General features: G+C 41.9%; 1 protein-coding gene and 4 non-coding genes across 7 annotated transcripts in view; 4 read left to right on the top strand and 1 right to left on the bottom strand.

Annotated features, from left to right (window-relative positions):
- The window catches only part of rab26 (RAB26, member RAS oncogene family), a 122,989-nt gene that overhangs the window by 57,990 nt on the left and 47,258 nt on the right, over positions 1 to 17,741 (bottom strand). For all 3 annotated transcript variants that reach the window (XR_003691362.1, XR_003691363.1, XM_028568437.1), the window contains exon 4: positions 13,538 to 13,604. Coding sequence is in view for 1 of the 3 variants with exons in the window: in XM_028568437.1 (XP_028424238.1) it covers positions 13,538 to 13,604 (67 nt within the window). In the remaining 2 variants the exon portion in view is untranslated. The remainder of the gene's footprint in view (positions 1 to 13,537; positions 13,605 to 17,741) is intronic.
- Positions 15,155 to 15,227, top strand: trnar-ccu (transfer RNA arginine (anticodon CCU)). Its single transcript has one exon. It is a non-coding gene; the product is annotated as a tRNA-Arg (tRNA).
- Positions 15,234 to 15,305, top strand: trnam-cau (transfer RNA methionine (anticodon CAU)). Its single transcript has one exon. It is a non-coding gene; the product is annotated as a tRNA-Met (tRNA).
- Positions 16,810 to 16,882, top strand: trnar-ccu (transfer RNA arginine (anticodon CCU)). Its single transcript has one exon. It is a non-coding gene; the product is annotated as a tRNA-Arg (tRNA).
- Positions 16,889 to 16,960, top strand: trnam-cau (transfer RNA methionine (anticodon CAU)). The gene has a single exon. It is a non-coding gene; the product is annotated as a tRNA-Met (tRNA).

Raw genomic sequence — 17,741 nt, 5'->3', positions numbered from 1 at the left:
CATCACCTACACTTGGCCAATGCAATCGGCATGGCTCTAGGTAGCATTGGTTAGTCATTCGGTCCACCGCGTTGGTCCAGACTGACATATCTCAACTGTTTGGCTTAATTGCCATGACATTTTTAACAGACGTACGTGTTGCCCAGTGGGCGATTCCTACGGACTTTGGTGATCCCGACTCTAGCTTTACCAGCAGGTCAAACCTCTCTTTTATTCTGTGTAATATCTACATGACGTGCTATGATAGTACATGTATGTACGGACATTAGCGGTTCCCATACACTACATCTGAATTAGTGTGTTTGATTTACATTATTTTCTGCTCCCTGTTCTTTGAAACAGAATAACACTTTAAGCTTCCTGCATGACCTAAATGCAACCTGCCAGCAGACCAATATTACTCACAATATCACCTATCTGAGCCTCTACTACATTGACTATCAAAGTTCGTGCAGGAAACCCTAAGCAGGAAGGGATGGAGTTAAGTGATACAGAAAGAGCACTGCCATCCATCATCTCTCTGATGATAATTTGTGTCAATAATGACCTTAATGGTTGCTCTCCTTCCACTTGAATATAAGTCACACAAACAAGCGATGCACGTAGACATATGCATACAAATGCATATACACATAGGCCTGCAATACACAGTTTTTTTTTTTATTGGTGGTGACTTTCAGATTTTGCAGAGAATTGATAGCACTTTCATGTCTGTACACTAAAGATATGGTAAGCTTAGCTTAGCATAAAGACTGAAAACAAGGGGGATACAGCTAGCCTGGCTCTGACCAAAGGTAAAAGAATCCACCTACCATCACCTCTGAAGCTCAATAATCAATGTACGGTATGTTGTTTGTACAAAACATAGCCAAAACCAAAGTGTAAAAAGCACATGTTCTGATTTTATGGAGGAATAGGTTTGGCACTAAACATTGACTATGTTTACGCGTACATAATATTCTGGTTTTTGCCCTAATTCCGAAAAAGACGATATTCCGACTAAGCTTTTTACGTAGCTAATGAAAGTGAGTATTCCACTAATGTTCCCGTTTACATGTAGCCGTGCAAAACAGGATTTTTTTCAGAGTTCACCAGCAGCGGCGGACTTGTTGGACCGTGCGAACACAGCGTCCTTCTTTCATTCCTTCAACCAGCTTCTTGAAAAGATCGGCGTAGCGAGGTTTGCACATATCCAAAAACCTGTTGATATCCAAGTCTTTGATAATGTTTCAAAGTAGCTGTGTTTCTCCTTCTCATCAGGCAAGAGGCTGTAAACTGGGGTAAAAACCCAGACTGAGACACATATTCCAAATGCCCTGTATACACAGCCCAGTCTCATGCCAGGTCGTTATATAGTCACGTTATTGTAATCTATTAAGTCGTGGACAGGTTACGTAAATGCTGTTTTTTTTCGTGTGGCGATTACGAAATTGAAAGCAATGCATTTTAATTGGAAGCATATTTCGTGATCCCAGAACGCTGACGGTAGTGAGTAGTTGACTTTCACCCCGGAGACCGGGGATCGCGCCCCGCGTGTGGCAGTACCTTTGTCCCGCGTGTTGCGGTTCCTTTGTCGGCATGTCCCGCGTGTGATGGTTCCTTTCCCCGTTCTTTTTTTTCCCTAACCCCAACCGTCTCGTTATTGTGGCGTTTCATTTCCCCGTTGTGGTGTTTCACTTCCCCGTTGTTGTGTGCCCCTGCGCGGGTGGATCGCGAGTGGCGGCCCGTCCCGTTGTTTTGGCCGGCGTGTGGCGCCTCATTTCCCCGTTGTCGCGTCCCCCAGAGTAGTTTCGAAAAGCGTGACCTGTACACGTTCAAAAGTCGTTGCATATACACGAAAAAAACGTCAAAATCGTAACCTGTACACGAATTTATCAATCAAAATAACGTGACCTGGCGTGAGACCGGGTTGGTATACATGTCCAAAGAATGCCTCTAAAACCCCGAATAACACCGGAATATGTCCTAATCGGAAAATGCTATATTCAGAAAAAGGCCTCATTCAGAATTCAGGAATATGCTGTTTATATGATCTGCATCACATTCAGAATATTGTCATATTCGGAATAATAGTGGAATATTGGTGTGTATGTAAGCGTGCTGAATGTTTCAGCACATAACTCTCTGTAAAAAAACATGGCTTATGGTTTTTACACAGCCATTTTGGATAACTTTGTACGGAGCTAGGCTAGCTGTTTCCCCCTGCTTCCAGTATTTGTGCTAAGCTATGCTATTCAACTGACGCCTCTGGCTTCATATTTAGTGTACAAGTATTTACTCTCGTTAAGAAACCAAATATTACTGTATTTCCATAAAATGTCTATGTCTAACTAAACCTATGTACTTGTAGCTATTGTGACAAAAATGAAGTTGGGTTTGCAGAGGTGACTTACATGCACACAAAAAGTCCTGCCAGAATATTTCTGTCAACTTGAAAATGGCAGCTAAATATGTACAGTCCCTCTTCTGCTCCATTACCGCCTTGAAGTGTGTGTGTTTGTGTGTGTGTGTGTGTGTGATATGTGACTGATGAGTTTCACTCTGTTCCCTCAGGCAAGTTGCTGCCCCTGCACTGATGTTACAGTATGACAACATGAGAGGGTGCGTCTCAAATTGCTAGCAGCGTCCCCTCCTGCCATCACGTCCATTATTCCTGTGACAGTTCCAGCGGCAGTTGTCATTTCTACCTCTTCTCCTCGCTAAGCACAACCCGCGGGGCTCCATTCGACGGACTCCATTTTTGAAAGCGGGGATCACTCAAGACGACCAGCGATTACTAAATGCTCCAGGCGTAGTGACAGCTGAGTGCATTAATATTTAAAACCCTTTTTTTTTTCCCCCAGATAAAACGGTAAAGAGAAATGAACAGGTAAAGCATGTGGAGTGTGATAGCTGGATCAATATTTGAAGAAGACAAAGTGAGACGGATATTATAGTGTATAGACAATAAGCTCAATGGAGAGTAGGCTATAAGCAGGGAGATACATTTGCACGCACGCACGCACGCACGCACGCACGCACGCACACACACACACACACACACACACACACACACACACACACACACACACTTTCTAGCCTTCTCTCCACTCACTTTACACTGATGTGCTCAAGAATAAAGCCTCAAAAATGCATTTGGCTGTGACCTTGCATATCCGTTTTAATATGCAGGAAGCTAGTAAGGTGTGTGTGTGTGTGTGTGTGGGCGCACGTGTGTGTGTGTGTGTGTGTGTGTGTGTGTGTGTGTGTGTGTGTGTGTGTGTGTGTGTGTGTGTGTGTGCGTGCGTGCTTGCGTGTAAAGAAAAAGACAGAGAGAGAGTTTGATGATGGATGGCACAGCTCACGGCTCTCCCTGTAGTAGAGCAGTACCTTCAGCGTTGCCGTTTCCCTCATCTCCATCCACCTACCTCTTTTCTTTCCCCTTCTTTTTCCCCTCCCCTCCCATCTTTTCTTTTCTATCATTTCCCTCCATCCCTTCTTACTTCCCCCGCTCAACTCTTGATTAGCGTTCCCTCTGCCGCTGTCCATTCCTCCTGCCTAAGACGGGACAGGCTTCTTTGCCCCCCACAAGCTGCTGCTCAGTGAGGCCTACAGTCGCTCATTAGTGATGAAAGCAGTGACCCAAGAACACGGAATAGAGGGAATAAAAAATGAGAGGCAAAATAATACGGTAATGACGCTGATTTCGTATGCAACGGATGTAGTCTCTGTGGGTCCGACCAGTTGTCATGTCTCACTCCAGTTCTCTATGTTCTTGCATCCTCCCTGTTAAAGCTAATTTTCGCCATGTTGGGGGCATAGTGGCACTCAGAATCGAGAACAAGTAAAAACCCACACTGAGTGGTGACTAACTATTTTTTTGTAGAGCACTGCCCATAAAATGTGAATAACCATGGAGTAGGCAGCTCCTGGTAAATCGGTTTGAATTAGGGTTGTGCCGATGGACGATATCATCGACATCACGATGGAGAGCCACCATTGTGATGCCCCCCGATAATGTAGTTTAAACTCAGTAATGATGGTATGTTAGGTTATTACTGTCGCTCTGTTGAAGACAAACGTCCCACTGTACTGTCGTTACGCAGATCACGGACATCTGATTGACTTTACTGCACCGTACTTAAGTCAAAGTAGGTCAAGTTGTAAAACCTACCAGCAGGGCACCATTTACAGAGGGCATTTAAATGTATGTCTAATCGTTTCTATGTTAACTGTTGGCCCATAGTAGTAGAAAAAAATATTTATGTAATGACATATGAGCTTTTTAGGGGAATAGAATTTAGGGGACATCGCCCAACCCTAGTTTGAATTAAACCAGGGGTCTAACCAAGCTCCCATGGTCACATTTCTACATCCAGACATTTCCCAAATAATGAAACCACACACATAACACACATTATTATTATACCAAATTGTGGCTAATTCATGAACAATGTTGCTCTCGTGTTTAGTTTTTACACTGTGCTCTCTCTCTGTATACTTTCTTTCCTTTTTCATTTCATTCCATTTTATTTCATCTCTCTCTTATTTTTAATAATGTTAATCTGTACTTTTATTTTTTTAACCAAAAGCCCTACTAGTGTCGTGAATTAGCTTCAGCTAAAAACACTATGATACATAGTATACATACGTTTAAGCCTATCTATGTTTTATGTATCTGTCCCTACATAAATAAACTTTAATAATAATTATTCAAAGTATACATTTGTTTCCTAAATTGGGTGCACACGTTTCAATAGTCTATCACAAGGACAGCGCACAGAACGAAGTGTGTTAGATGTTTAATTTATTTCATTCCTTTAGAGGTTAGGTCTGTTTGGTTAAGTTACAATTTTGTTTATTTATTGCTTAGTTGAAATCTTTTCTGTTTGACCTTGGTACTACCTTTCTTTTTTTCTTGTTTTTCTAGTATCTTATGTTATATTATGATTTATTCATTTTGCTATTTGGACCCAAAATTTGAAACTTTATTACAGAAATGATTTTTTTTTTTTACACCTTTGTCCTGTCTTTCATGCTTGGTCCCCGACACTCCAGCAGCACGGCTTCTGTGTTCAGTGTAGCGGCGTCCGTGTCTATGTTTTTCGTCCACCCCCGCAATCCAAAAATAAGTATATCATGCCTGTGTGTTCAGATTTGACTGAGTAATGACGCTGAGAAGTAGTGTAATTCTTTACGAAACTGCTAAACTGTCCTGATTAAGAACCTAATAAGTCCTTATTGCTCCAACTGCTGACTGTGTGGCTAAATAGGGGTGTAAGAAAAAAAATCGATACACTTGAGTATCGCAATATTTTATTTTGCAATACTGTATCGATTTTCAAAAAGGCATTATCGATTTTTTTTTAAATGTTAAAAAATATTCATGTAAGACAGTGGTTCACTTTTATGTTGTGTTTAAACCCCCTACCTACCGTTTAAACCTATGCTGAGACCAGTGTTGCCACAGTTACTTTGAAAAAGTAACTTCGTTACTTTACAGATTACTTGATTGTAAAAGTAGTTTAGTTACTTTACAGATTACTTGATTTTAAAAGTAACAAAGTAAGATTACAAGTTACTTTATTAGTTACATGCAGCAGCTGCCGACAACACCCCTACAGCCTCAACATAAAAATGACAACCGGTTTACGGTTAGGTAGCTCAGCGTTGTCAGTAGTAGGATCTGGTTTATTATGGCACGAAAGAGAGCGAGTCAGCCGTGTTTAAGGGCAGCATTTCTGCTACAACATAGGCCTACTGCCCGACCAACTTCTTCAACTCTCCCCCACTTACTGCTTTTGCACCGAAGTCCAGCTTTTGTTGTTTGGGTGGTGGGGGACCTCCTCTCTGCTTCGTAAGTTTGACTGCAGTGCTGCGACTCCAATTGTTTCTTCAAATTTGACGTAGTCGCCACCAGCACAGAGTGTACAACGAACCTTAATATTGCTGTCTATGGCTGACACAAACTTTAAATAGTGAGTGTATTTCCAGCTAGAAAACGCGCATCTATCTCCTTCCTCCATTGTTGTTTACGTTTGTGTCGCTGTGTGGTACACGTGAACTGTCCACATGCTGGAAACGTGACTTATCGCATACGTGACTTCACTCCCCCAGACGCAAGAAGAAAGCAAAAATATATATTTTTACTAAGGAAAATGACAAATAGTAACGCACAGTGACTTGGATAAGTAACTTTATTCTGATTACTGGTTTGGAAATAGTAACGCGTTAGATTACTCATTACTGAAAAAAGTGCTCTGATTAGTGTAACTCGTTACGTGGCATCACTGGCTGAGACGCACCACTAGTGTCCTTGCCTAACAGTACCTAACAGGGCCTGACTTTTTGCTAGAAGCTAACAACGTAGCTATGGCTGAACTTTGGCCTACTTTAGCATATAAACATTTGATTTTCTGTGTACTGAATTGTTTACCTAAAGTAAACTTCTTTGACTTTTATGAACATGTCTTTTTTAGTATTTTTTTCTAAAATTATACTTAAAAAAAATCCCAATAGATCGCCTTACACACACAGTATCGGAATATATTACAATATATTGAATCGTGACCCATGTATCGTGATACGATCGTATCGCCAGATTCTTGCCAATACACAGCCCTAGTACCAGCCCTATGGTCAAATCATCAGGCTAAACTGCAATAACTGGGTTCATGCCGTTTAGAAAAAAAAAAAAAAAAAAAAAAAAAACGCTGGCATGCGCCTGTCACTTTTCACTTCACGCACTATCTTTGCCTCGTGGCTCTCCTCCACGCAACCCCTGGGAATACTCGCCTGACAGTTTGAAAACCTCTGATAGACCAATTTAAATGAGACACTGAAATATTAAGCACCACTCCTCTTCCCAGACTTCCTTATTCAATAAATCATCACAGCATTCATTTTAAGATAATCAGATTTAGGATTAGCAGTTCTTTCGAACAAAATCAGTTTGGATTGTTGAATCGTTGTAATTCTTTTTTCCCCGCAAAGGCACGACCGGTCCTCTGGAGGACATCCACCAGACCAGCGGGCGATCCTTGGATTGTTGTCGGCAGGCGAGGAAGGCGGGGAGAAAGCTGAAGCAAGGAGGCCAGTTGGGCCAGCTAGCCCGGCTAAGGAAACTACCAAACAGATGGCCACTGCCAAGACTCCTACTCACCAACGCCAGATCGATGTCACACACAGTAGATGAGCTACAAATACACACGCAACTGCGTTACACAAATTATTGCAGAAGCCTGGCTGAACACAGACTCTCCAACAGCAGCTAGCAGCTAGCAGGGCGAGCTAGCAGCAGGATTTCTGAGTTGAAAACGCATCTTGTTGTCCCGTAAGCGCCCTGTTCATGTTGCACAGACATTTTAATTGCATTTTGTGTCTGTTAAGAGTCACAAAGGCACCAATTCTGTTCGTTTTTCGTTTGCTATCAACTGTACTCACATATTTACAGCAATCAAGATTAACGTAAAAATTGCCCGGAGTTCACCTTTAACATCTCCGCGTGGAACTTGCGCTCTTTGCTTCCGCATTACATGCATCGATGTGTATTGTGCGTGCGGACTGTGAGCCCTGTACCATAAAGGTTCGGCATGAATACACAGACCGTTACAGCCCTAAACAATACCAATGAGTCTTAGCCACTGCACACTGTAAAAACATAAAAGGAGCTGTAGTTGTAGAATATTGAAAACATAACAATTTAGTTCAAACAAATTCCCACTTAGCTTTCGATATAGACAACCCAAGGAATATGTCCCATCATCAATATTCATTGAGTTACAGATGCTAGTGGATCAGAAGTTAGTTAGAGATTGGAGACTGACTATGTTCTGGCTACAACTGGGTTTATGTGTATGTGTTCACGGAAAATGTAGTCTCAAATTAGAGAAACAATTTCCCTAGTAACACACCAGTTACTCTCTAATTTGGTAACAGTGACATAAATATAGGCATGCACGATCGTTATATAATCGCAATCTCGATTCATCCTGTTCATGATTTAATTTTTAAATGACTAATAATAATAATAATTTTTTGGGGGGCACTTTCCGCCTTTATTTTGGTAGGACAGCTCTCACAAAGTTTAGGACTTCACCCTCAGCCGATGACAAAGCGCCTTTTAGTCACGCGTTTCACTCGTCGAGCGAGCACGGTAGTTCAGAAATAAACCAAATGGATATTGCTGAAAATCCAGGTACTAGTGACGAGAATCAGCCAACCGCTCAGTCTCAACCCAAACTCGTTCCGGAAAAAGGTTCGCATTCGGAGGTCAGTCTGATGGGATTTGCGAGGGAGGCTTTGCCCTCATAGCAACACCGCAAGGTAACACCACAAATCATTACCAGCACCTCAAACGTCACCACAAAGTGCAATACGATGAAGCCGTACAAGGCAAGAGGTCCGAAAGACGTTTCTATGAGCATATTTACAGCCATGTTCAGGGCCATATGTGCGTTAAACTTCTATGTTTGGTAACCTACTTGAATGGCCAGTTGAATGTTAATTCTATAAAAGGCAAGCAGTTAAAGAGTGTGCTAAGAAATCATTCTATTTTTGATACTGTACTTAAATTGGCAATTGACAAACTCCATTTCTCTAGAGACTGAAGCTGTAGCTGCAGCCCATTGATTTACATGTTTTAATTATGTAAAGACATGTTCAAGGAGTTCAGATAGAGCCCGTATCAGGGCCATAATTTTGTTCAATGTGTTATATGTCACTATTTTTGGTAGCCTGTATGTACTATTTTCTTTATTCATTGAAGCCTCTATGTTGACAGGCCTGTGGTGATGCGCAACATGCTCTAGGTGCCCAAAAGAATCTATGTTTGGTACTGCCAATTTGTTTTGTTTTGTCATGGTTCATGTGTGCAATAAACATTACACTTCATGAGCAATAAATCATGGCAGAAAATCGGGATATCAATTCTAAGCTAAAGAAATTGTGATTCATATTTTTCCCCGAATCGTGCAGGCCTACATAAATTCATAAATTCAACGTAACTAAATACCCACACCTCTACAGCACTAATGAATAAAAACCAAACTGGTATGTGGCTTTAAAGCCATAGCCCCCCTCCTCACCCCGAGAGAAGGCGATAAAAGCCATTACAGGGAAATGAAAGGCGGCCATTACCTGTGCCATGAAATGCATTTACTCAGTCACTCTGTTCCTTTCAATTCATCCTGTCGGGTCTTTTTTCTGTGATTAGGTATTGGGAAAGGACATTGGAGGAGTTCCATTTCAAGCCGAAATGTCCATCATTTGAAAATGTGACATCTATGTTACAAAGTGACCGATCACACAGAGTTAGGAATACAATCATTTTACACATCTACATTAAGTAGCGACATGCCTGCACATCATTGGCCATAAAGCAAGGGGCTTCAAGGTTTTTTAGGCCAAGGACCCCTTAGCTAAAAGAGAGACAGAGTAGGGACCCCTTTACTACATATACTGCATAAAAGTAAGTTGCATTAAACTGGCCTTGGTGGATGAAAATGAATGGCAGTGAATCCTTAAGCTTAACTGTCTAGCTACCATAGTAGGCAGAGTAAGCTTAGGCCAATTTATCTTGGCTATTTAAATGTTACATTCATGTTAACGTATATTTCCAGTATATTCATTTTTGAAAAAAGAAAGAAATTTGTCCCACCCCCCCTGCACTAACTTTGAGAAGCCCCTAGGACCCCCTATTGAATATCTCTGTAATGAAGGATAAGTGCATGAAGGGAATGGAATAAAGCTGTTTACTCTCTTCCATTGCCTGAGCCCTCTTAACAGCCTTGAATTCTATTCTCCTTTAATTCCTCGGTGCTCGTTGTAGGGCGCTGCCATCTATTGAGGCATAATGCCACTTCTTTACAGGACGAGCTCCTATTGAAAGCTGGGAAATGATTTCTCTCTAGCCTTGTATCCACCCTGCTCTCTTTCTCTACATTAGCTGATTCGTGCCAGTTGCTTCTTGTCTACAGTACGACCATTTGCTTCCGATTGTTGGTATATTTGAACCGGTCGGACTACTTTGTTCCTCTGGATATCTTGTTTCATTTCTTGATTTGATCAAATTCATCTAACCTTAAAATGTCTCCATATTTCACCTTCTACCACTCACGCCTGCATTAGGTTTCAAATCTCTCAATATCCTCTCTCTTATTTTACATTGCTGTCCCTCTCTTTCCTGTCTACCCCTTTTGTTACTTGTCTCCCGCATTGAGTCAGCTTTTTTTTAAGCATCCTGTGGTGTTCGTCCCATGCTGGGAATGACAGTCAGCTCCACAGGGGAAAGGGGGTGCGGCTGGTTGTTGGACCCAGCCGGACCTTCACGGGGCCGTCTACGCTACACCAGATGAGCCAGGCAGATCGCACTGCGCTCACTGCAACCAGCAGCTCATTAGCACTGATTCTCTGGATCTTCTCATTAAGGGTTAAATGACAATCAATCATATCAAATAAAATAATCAAAATCTGTCTAGGGGCAAAGTATCACTTCGAGCTCACTTCGATCACATGGTAAATGATAGACCTATTTAACATCAGCATGTAAGCATTGTTATTGTGAGCAATAGCCATGGGCCGGTATACGATTCTGAAATGTCTGGGTAAAAAACATTTTTTTTTTCCATGGAACCCAATGTATTTTATTAAAGGGAGACAGATTACTAAACTGCACTTTCTCTACTTGACCATTAACATAACAAAAAAAAAAAAACTCATATCTTAGGAACGGTATGAGAGAACATTTTAGTGGTTTTGAAACCGTGGGATACCTTGAAACCGGTAATTGGCCCATGCCTAGTGAGCATGTTAGCATGCTAAAGTTGCTTAAACTGGGGTGCCCAGCAGCAAAAAAAAAGAATTTTTAAAAGCAAGAGCTTATTAAAGGAGAGCTGTGGTTTACAACTTGGGTTTATCTTATTGTTTTGCGCATCATTTCCATCAGTTATGATACCGCTGTACCATTGTGAAGTTGCATTGCTATATTAGAGTCCAATGGGGCAAGAAAAATGAGCAGTCAGACGATCAACTGGACAGGTTGTTAAACAAGTTCAGCCAGACTATTTTAAGCACTTTTTTGAGGTAAACTGAAAGCAAGCATAACTAACTTTGGTATAATCCCTCATGTAAGGGAAAACTATATACCGTATGTGCACGGCCCACAGCGGTAGCTCAGTCAGTGGGGACTTGATGAACATCCAGCAAATCTTACGGCGACACCTGAACAATCACAAACTCGGTTTTATGAACATGTACAACAAACAGCTTGGGCAGTAATTTTAACATTTACTTTGGTTTTTAACTTTTCTCTAAAACTTCTCCTGCTTGCCCTATTTGACTTTCTTTCTTCTTCTTTTTTTTTTAGAAATGGTACTGCATTTCCACATCAGAGCAATTAACAGGTTGTGTATAGTGGTAATGTAACAGGAATGATTGCCAAGACTACAAAGATAAGACCAAGATTTTCGAAACTGCAATTTCCCAGTAACGTCCGAAATCTCTTTTTGTCTCCATGTTTGCTGCCAATCTTTCAGTGCTGTTTTTCTTACTCACTCTCTGCATCAGATGATTCATGCCAGATATGAGTTACTAAATACAGGGTGATGCGGGATATATATCAGAGAGAGAAACAGCCCACAAAGCAGACATGTATTCAGTGATGGCGGATTGTGACTCATTTGCTGTAGAAGAATCTATTTTAGCTGAAGTAGTGACATAACCGGCAGTCTGGAGATGTTCCTGTTGCTGGCAGCCTGTGCACTTGACATTTACTTTGACACTTGTGGTGACTTTTCAGTTTAGCACCTTATGTGCTCAAATCTTTTTCTCAACTAATAGCAGATGTCGGTGGAGCTGTTCGGTGGCAGAAAACTTTGGCTATAGTGAGGCTCTCCAAAGAAATATCTGTAACTGAAAGAGCCCAGCATATGCACTTGGCTAATGTCTTATGAGGAGATGAACAATAATAATAATAAAAAAAAATACTAGAAAGCAAAATGTAAATCTACATAATTAGTGATTCTGATTGCTCTCGTTCTGTCGGAAATTCTGCCGGATGTCACTCTTTTCAGATGTTCGTTTTCGGATGTCTGGTACCTTCTGCTTTCTTTGTGTTGGCATTCTAAACTCGGGTCGATTTCTGAGGACTATGGTTAACTGCTCCTCAGATCTCTGCAGGGTAAATCCAGACAGCTACCTAGACTATCTGTCCAATCTGAGTTTTCTCTCGCACAACTAAAACAACTTTTGAACGTACACATGTTCCACCCAAACAAGTTCCTTACCGAGGCTGTTTAGCAGAGGCACCGTGGCTCCGCTCGGCGCTTAGCACCGCCCAAGACAATTGTGATTGGTTTATAGAAATGCCAATAAACCAGAGCAAGTTTTTCTCCCATCCTGGAATGCTGTGTGCACTCGCCAGACCTAGCTCCGCCTCACTGAGGAGGAAGGTCTGGCAACGTGAGACTAAATGTCGAGGCACTGTAAATTGTTCAGTCTATTTTAAGACATCGGACTTGCTCACATCTACCTGTCGATGCTCAGAAACGAGGCAGAGCCCTCTTAATTGTCGGATCTTTACATTTCAAAGTCAGCCGCGCAAAAAAAAAAACGTTCGTTAGAATTGACAGCTTTAGTGACAGCTGCATTGGGGCTGCTTCCCCTCCCCTGGTCCTGCACGTCAAGACTAAATGAGCTCAATTTAAAAGACAGTAACAGACGGACAACTCGCAGGAACTGGCCCGAGGCTCCCTGGGTGCCTTGTTAAAGATCAGCGAGGGGTAAACTGTTGCACTGACAGATCCGAATAACACCGGTCAACAGGCCAGCCACGCTCTCACACACACGGTAGTTACCGACGTGAATACACATGCAATTACAATTATGATATAATTATCACCCATTCAAAGCATATTTTCACACTTATACAAACCTGAAGAACACACATGGAATCCCACACACACACACTCATACGTAAAGGTACAACGGGATCACATACACAACAACCACCCATTACAATGCTATTCTGTACGCAGCTGTATAGATTCATTGTTCCGCCAACGCCTGCTCATTCAGGTTGGCCTGAGGCCCACTGCTATCTGTGCTCAGTGGGGTTGTTTTTGAGATGTAACTGCGAAACACACACACACACACACACACAAACTCAGAAGCACACACGGGAATAGCTTATGGCTGTCCCACACCTGCTGTGTGAGAGGCAGGCTCATTTTCCCACCCAATGGTTAGCCTCTCGCTTAAGGGAACACCTGCACATCACAAAGCCTGCGCATGCACACACACACACACACACACACACACACGCGCATGCACGCACGCACACACACATACCAGTCATTATCAAATCAGCTGCAGCGTTTGGGGTGTTTTTTTTGCTATACCAACAGGAAAGGGGGGGCAACATGGTAAAAACATTGGTTTGGAGAAAACAAAAGGCAATGAACCATCAGTCACGGAGTCTGGCTGTGTCAGGAGAAATGAAAAAGATAGGTAAGGTAGAGGGGAAGATGTCCATCACAATCAAACACGAGGGGAATCCTACCGTTAGCATCGCGGTAGTAAGCATGAGTGACGCTCCGGAAACGCTCCTGTCCAGCAGTGTCCCAAATCTAGACAGGAAGAACAACAGGTTTATCATTAACATCACATACCATAATAGTGAGCCTGTCTCTGTCAGCCAACCTTTTTTTCTGATTCGAAAACATTCGAAAACATCCTCCAAGCAATTAGCCAGCGTGACTACAACTCATTTTTACACATGCTGAAGAGGTGTTTATGGTGCTGTAGTTAAAGTGACTCTGCATTTAATTAAAAGGGTTTTCTTTGAAAATATGAATGTTAAAATGTAAGCTAAGCAGCCAAATCGGATTGTGTTAGACCAAAACAACAGTCTGACAAGAATCTTTAAAGTCAAATCTGATTGGCCTTTCCCTCATGTCATTTTGCCTCCCACAGTGTTGCTGTATGGTGGCCAGAACTGGTGATCCTGTACAATGTGTAACCCCAGTGGCCTAATGGATAAGGCACTGGCCTCCTAACCCAGGGATTGTGGGTTTGTGTCCTATCTGGGGTGATTTTCAGCAGAGTGCCCCAGCAGAAGCGTTCTGGGCCCATAACCCAGAGGTCGATGGATCGAAACCATCCTCTGCTAACAAGCTTTTAATGGCCCCTGAGTGACATATATGTAGTCCTTCTGAAGGGTAATCCAACAAGAGTAGTACAAGAAAGGAACAGTGATATACCCGCAAGGAAAATGTGGTTATAGCACCTGCAAAAAGTGATATTATTGTGCCAAATCATGTTCCTGGGTTTTACCGTCCATATTCTAAGACAAATTGGCAACCACTACCCTGTCAGGGTCCTGACTGGAACCCTGATTGATTTTTGTGTGATATGTGATCCTGCGATTCACGCAAGACCTCCTCTGTTAACTGTTGCTTTTAGACCAACAGACAGCACTGTTTGGTAAAGGCACTTGGTCATTGGGTTAAGAGTTTATGATCTTCATCCAAGGGCATGTGATGAGATGGAACAATAATATACACGCAAAGAAATGAGGTTATAGCGCGAGCAGAAAGTGATGTTATTGTGGTAAATCATGTTCCTGGGGTTTACTGTCCATTTTGTAAGACAAATTAGAATATTAGGTTATAGCCCGAGCAGTGTTGGGGAGTAACGGAATACATGTACCGGCGTTACGTATTCAGAAAACAAATTATGAGTAACTGTATTCCGTTACAGTTACAATAGAATAGGCCTGTTTAGTAAGCTGTATGTGATGGTTGCATTCCTACACTTATAAAATGCAATTCAATGTGGAAGTAATCCAAGTATTCAGAAAACGTTATTCAGATTGAGTAACGTAACGGAATACGTTACAAATTACATTTGTGGGCATGTATTCTGTAATGGAATACGTTTTGAAAGTATCCTTCCCAACACAGCGAGCAGAAAGTGATGTTATTGTGGTAAATCATGTTGCTGGGGTTACTGTCCATTTTCTAAGACAAATTAGCATCCACTTCCCTGTCAGGGTCCTGATCCTGATTCTGAACAAGAATCTTTAAAGTCAAATCTGATTGGCCTTTCCCTCATGTCATTTTGCCTCCCACAGTGTTGCTGTATGGTGGCCAGAACTGGTGAATCTGTATGATGTGTAGCCCCAGTGGCCTAATGGATAAGGCACTGGCCTCCTAAGCCAGGGATTGTGGGTTCGACTCCCATCTAGGGTGACTTTCAGCAGAGTGGCGCAGCGGAAGCGTGCTGGGCCCATAACCCAGAGGTCGATGGATCGAAACCATCCTCTGCTAACAAGCTTTTAGTGGCCCCTGAGTGACATATTTGTAGTCCTTCTGAAGGGTAATCCAACAAGAGTAGTACAAGAGAGGAACAGTGATATACCCGCAAGGAAAATGTGGTTGATCTGTTTGACATGCTAGCTAACTTTAGCTAAAATTAGCTTGTGGTAGCTTAGACTGCAGTTAGATTTTCATAGTATGCAGTGGGGACTACAAATCCATCCAACAATCTATCTGCTTGTTTAGGTACACATTCAACCAGTTGGAATAGAAGAAACCACCAGAATAGGCCTGTTTAGTAAGCTGTATGTGATGGTCGCATTCCTACACTTATAAAATGCAATTCAATGTGGAAGCAGAGGTGTCCAAAGTATTCCCATTCATTACTCAAGTAGAAGTATAGATACTAGGGTTTGAAAAGACTTCTGTAGAAGTTGAAGTATCAACTCAAGGTTTTTACTTAAGTAAAAGTGTAAAAGTACTGGTTTTAAAACTACTTAAAGTACAAAAGTAAAAGTAATGTAAGGAAAAAAAAATGCCATTAAGGACAAAAGCTTAGCCCGCCCCACAGGGGCCTATAGTGCACTACCCCACCTCCACATTTTTTGTCACAAAAAAAAAAATTCATCACATACAGCTTACTAAACAGGCCTATTCTGGTGGTTTCTTCTATTCCAACTGGCTGAATGTGTACCTAAACAAGCAGATAGATGGATTTGTAGTCCCCACCGTATACTATAAAAATCTAACTGCAGTCTAAGCTACCACAAGCTAATTTTAGCTAAAGTTAGCTAGCAGGTCAAACAGGGCTAGTCAGTCTTTCAACAGCTCTGGAGCTAGTAAATCAGCACATAGGAGAAGGTAAAGTCGCACATCAACTATAAAAATAGCAAGGTGACCACTAAAACTACAGCAGAAGACTACCCTTGGCTAATTAAAAAAATAACTTACTTTAAGATGCTTCCTCAGGTTGGAGGTGGAGTAATTTGGACGCTGAAAGGAGGTTGCTTGCTGGCAAGCAGAGGTTGCACTGCACAGTTATATGTCATTCTCTAAAAAATTCTAAAGACCATAATGACTATAATAATGTTATATATTATTGCTGTTCATTTAAGTACGGATATTATTTAAAGTTGTGACCATTATTTTTATAATTATTCATATGACATCATTACTGTTATATTGCTGTATGAAGACTGCTGTTAATATTGTTGTTAGAAGTTTAATTAATATATTATGGCAGTTGTTGATATAATTAGCAAAGGCTGATATAATTTCAAATGTGTTTTAAATGAAGTCTGTTACTAAGGGCAATACATACAATGCGGTAAATCATGTTGCTGGGGTTTACCGTCCATTTTCTAAGACAAATTAGCATCCACTTCCCTGTCAAGGTCCTGATCCTGATTCCAAAGAATCTTTAAAGTCAAATCTGATTGGCCTTTCCCTCATGTCATTTTGCCTCCCACAGTGTTGCTGTATGGTGGCCAGAACTGGTGAATCTGTATGATGTGTAGCCCCAGTGGCCTAATGGATAAGGCACTGGCCTCCTAAGCCAGGGATTGTGGGTTCGACTCCCATCTGGGGTGACTTTCAGCAGAGTGGCGCAGCGGAAGCGTGCTGGGCCCATAACCCAGAGGTCGATGGATCGAAACCATCCTCTGCTAACAAGCTTTTAATGGCCCCTGAGTGACATATTTGTAGTCCTTCTGAAGGGTAATCCAACAAGAGTAGTACAAGAGAGGAACAGTGATATACCCGCAAAGAAATTAGGTTATAGCACGAGCAGAAAGTGATGTTATTGTACTATTGTAAATGTTCCTGGTGTTTACTGTCCATATTCTAAGACAAATTAGCATCCACTACCCTGTCTGGGTCCTGACTGGATGCTGATTGAAGCCTGTCAAGATTGATTTTTGTGTGATATGTGATCCCGCTATTTACGCAAAACCTCCTCTGTTAACTGTTGCTTTTAGACCAACAGACAGCACTGTTTGGGAAAGGAACTTCGTCACTGGGTTAAGAGTTTATGATCTCCGATTCCAAACAAGAATCTTTAAAGTCAAATCTGATTGGCCTTTACCTCATGTCATTTTGCCTCCCACAGTGTTGCTCTATGTTGGCCAGAACTGGTGAACCTGTATTATGTGTAGCCCCAGTGGCCTAATGGATAAGGCACTGGCCTCCTAAGCCAGGGATTGTGGGTTCGAGTCCCACCTTTTTCCTGTAAAAAGGTCGATGGATCGAAACCACCCTCTGCTAACAAGCTTTTAATGGCCCCTGAGTGACATATTTGTAGTCCTTCTGAAGGGTAATCCTACAAGAGGGTATAATGCATCTCCCTAGTAGCGTTACAAAGAGAGAACGCCTGCAAGGTAGTACAAGAGAGGAACGGTAATATACCTGCAAGTAAAATTTGGTTATAGCACCTGCCAAAAGTAATATTAT

This window comes from Perca flavescens, chromosome 21, assembly GCF_004354835.1.
Source record: "Perca flavescens isolate YP-PL-M2 chromosome 21, PFLA_1.0, whole genome shotgun sequence".
NCBI lineage: Eukaryota > Metazoa > Chordata > Actinopteri > Perciformes > Percidae > Perca > Perca flavescens.
This window is presented reverse-complemented; position numbering and strand designations above follow the sequence as displayed.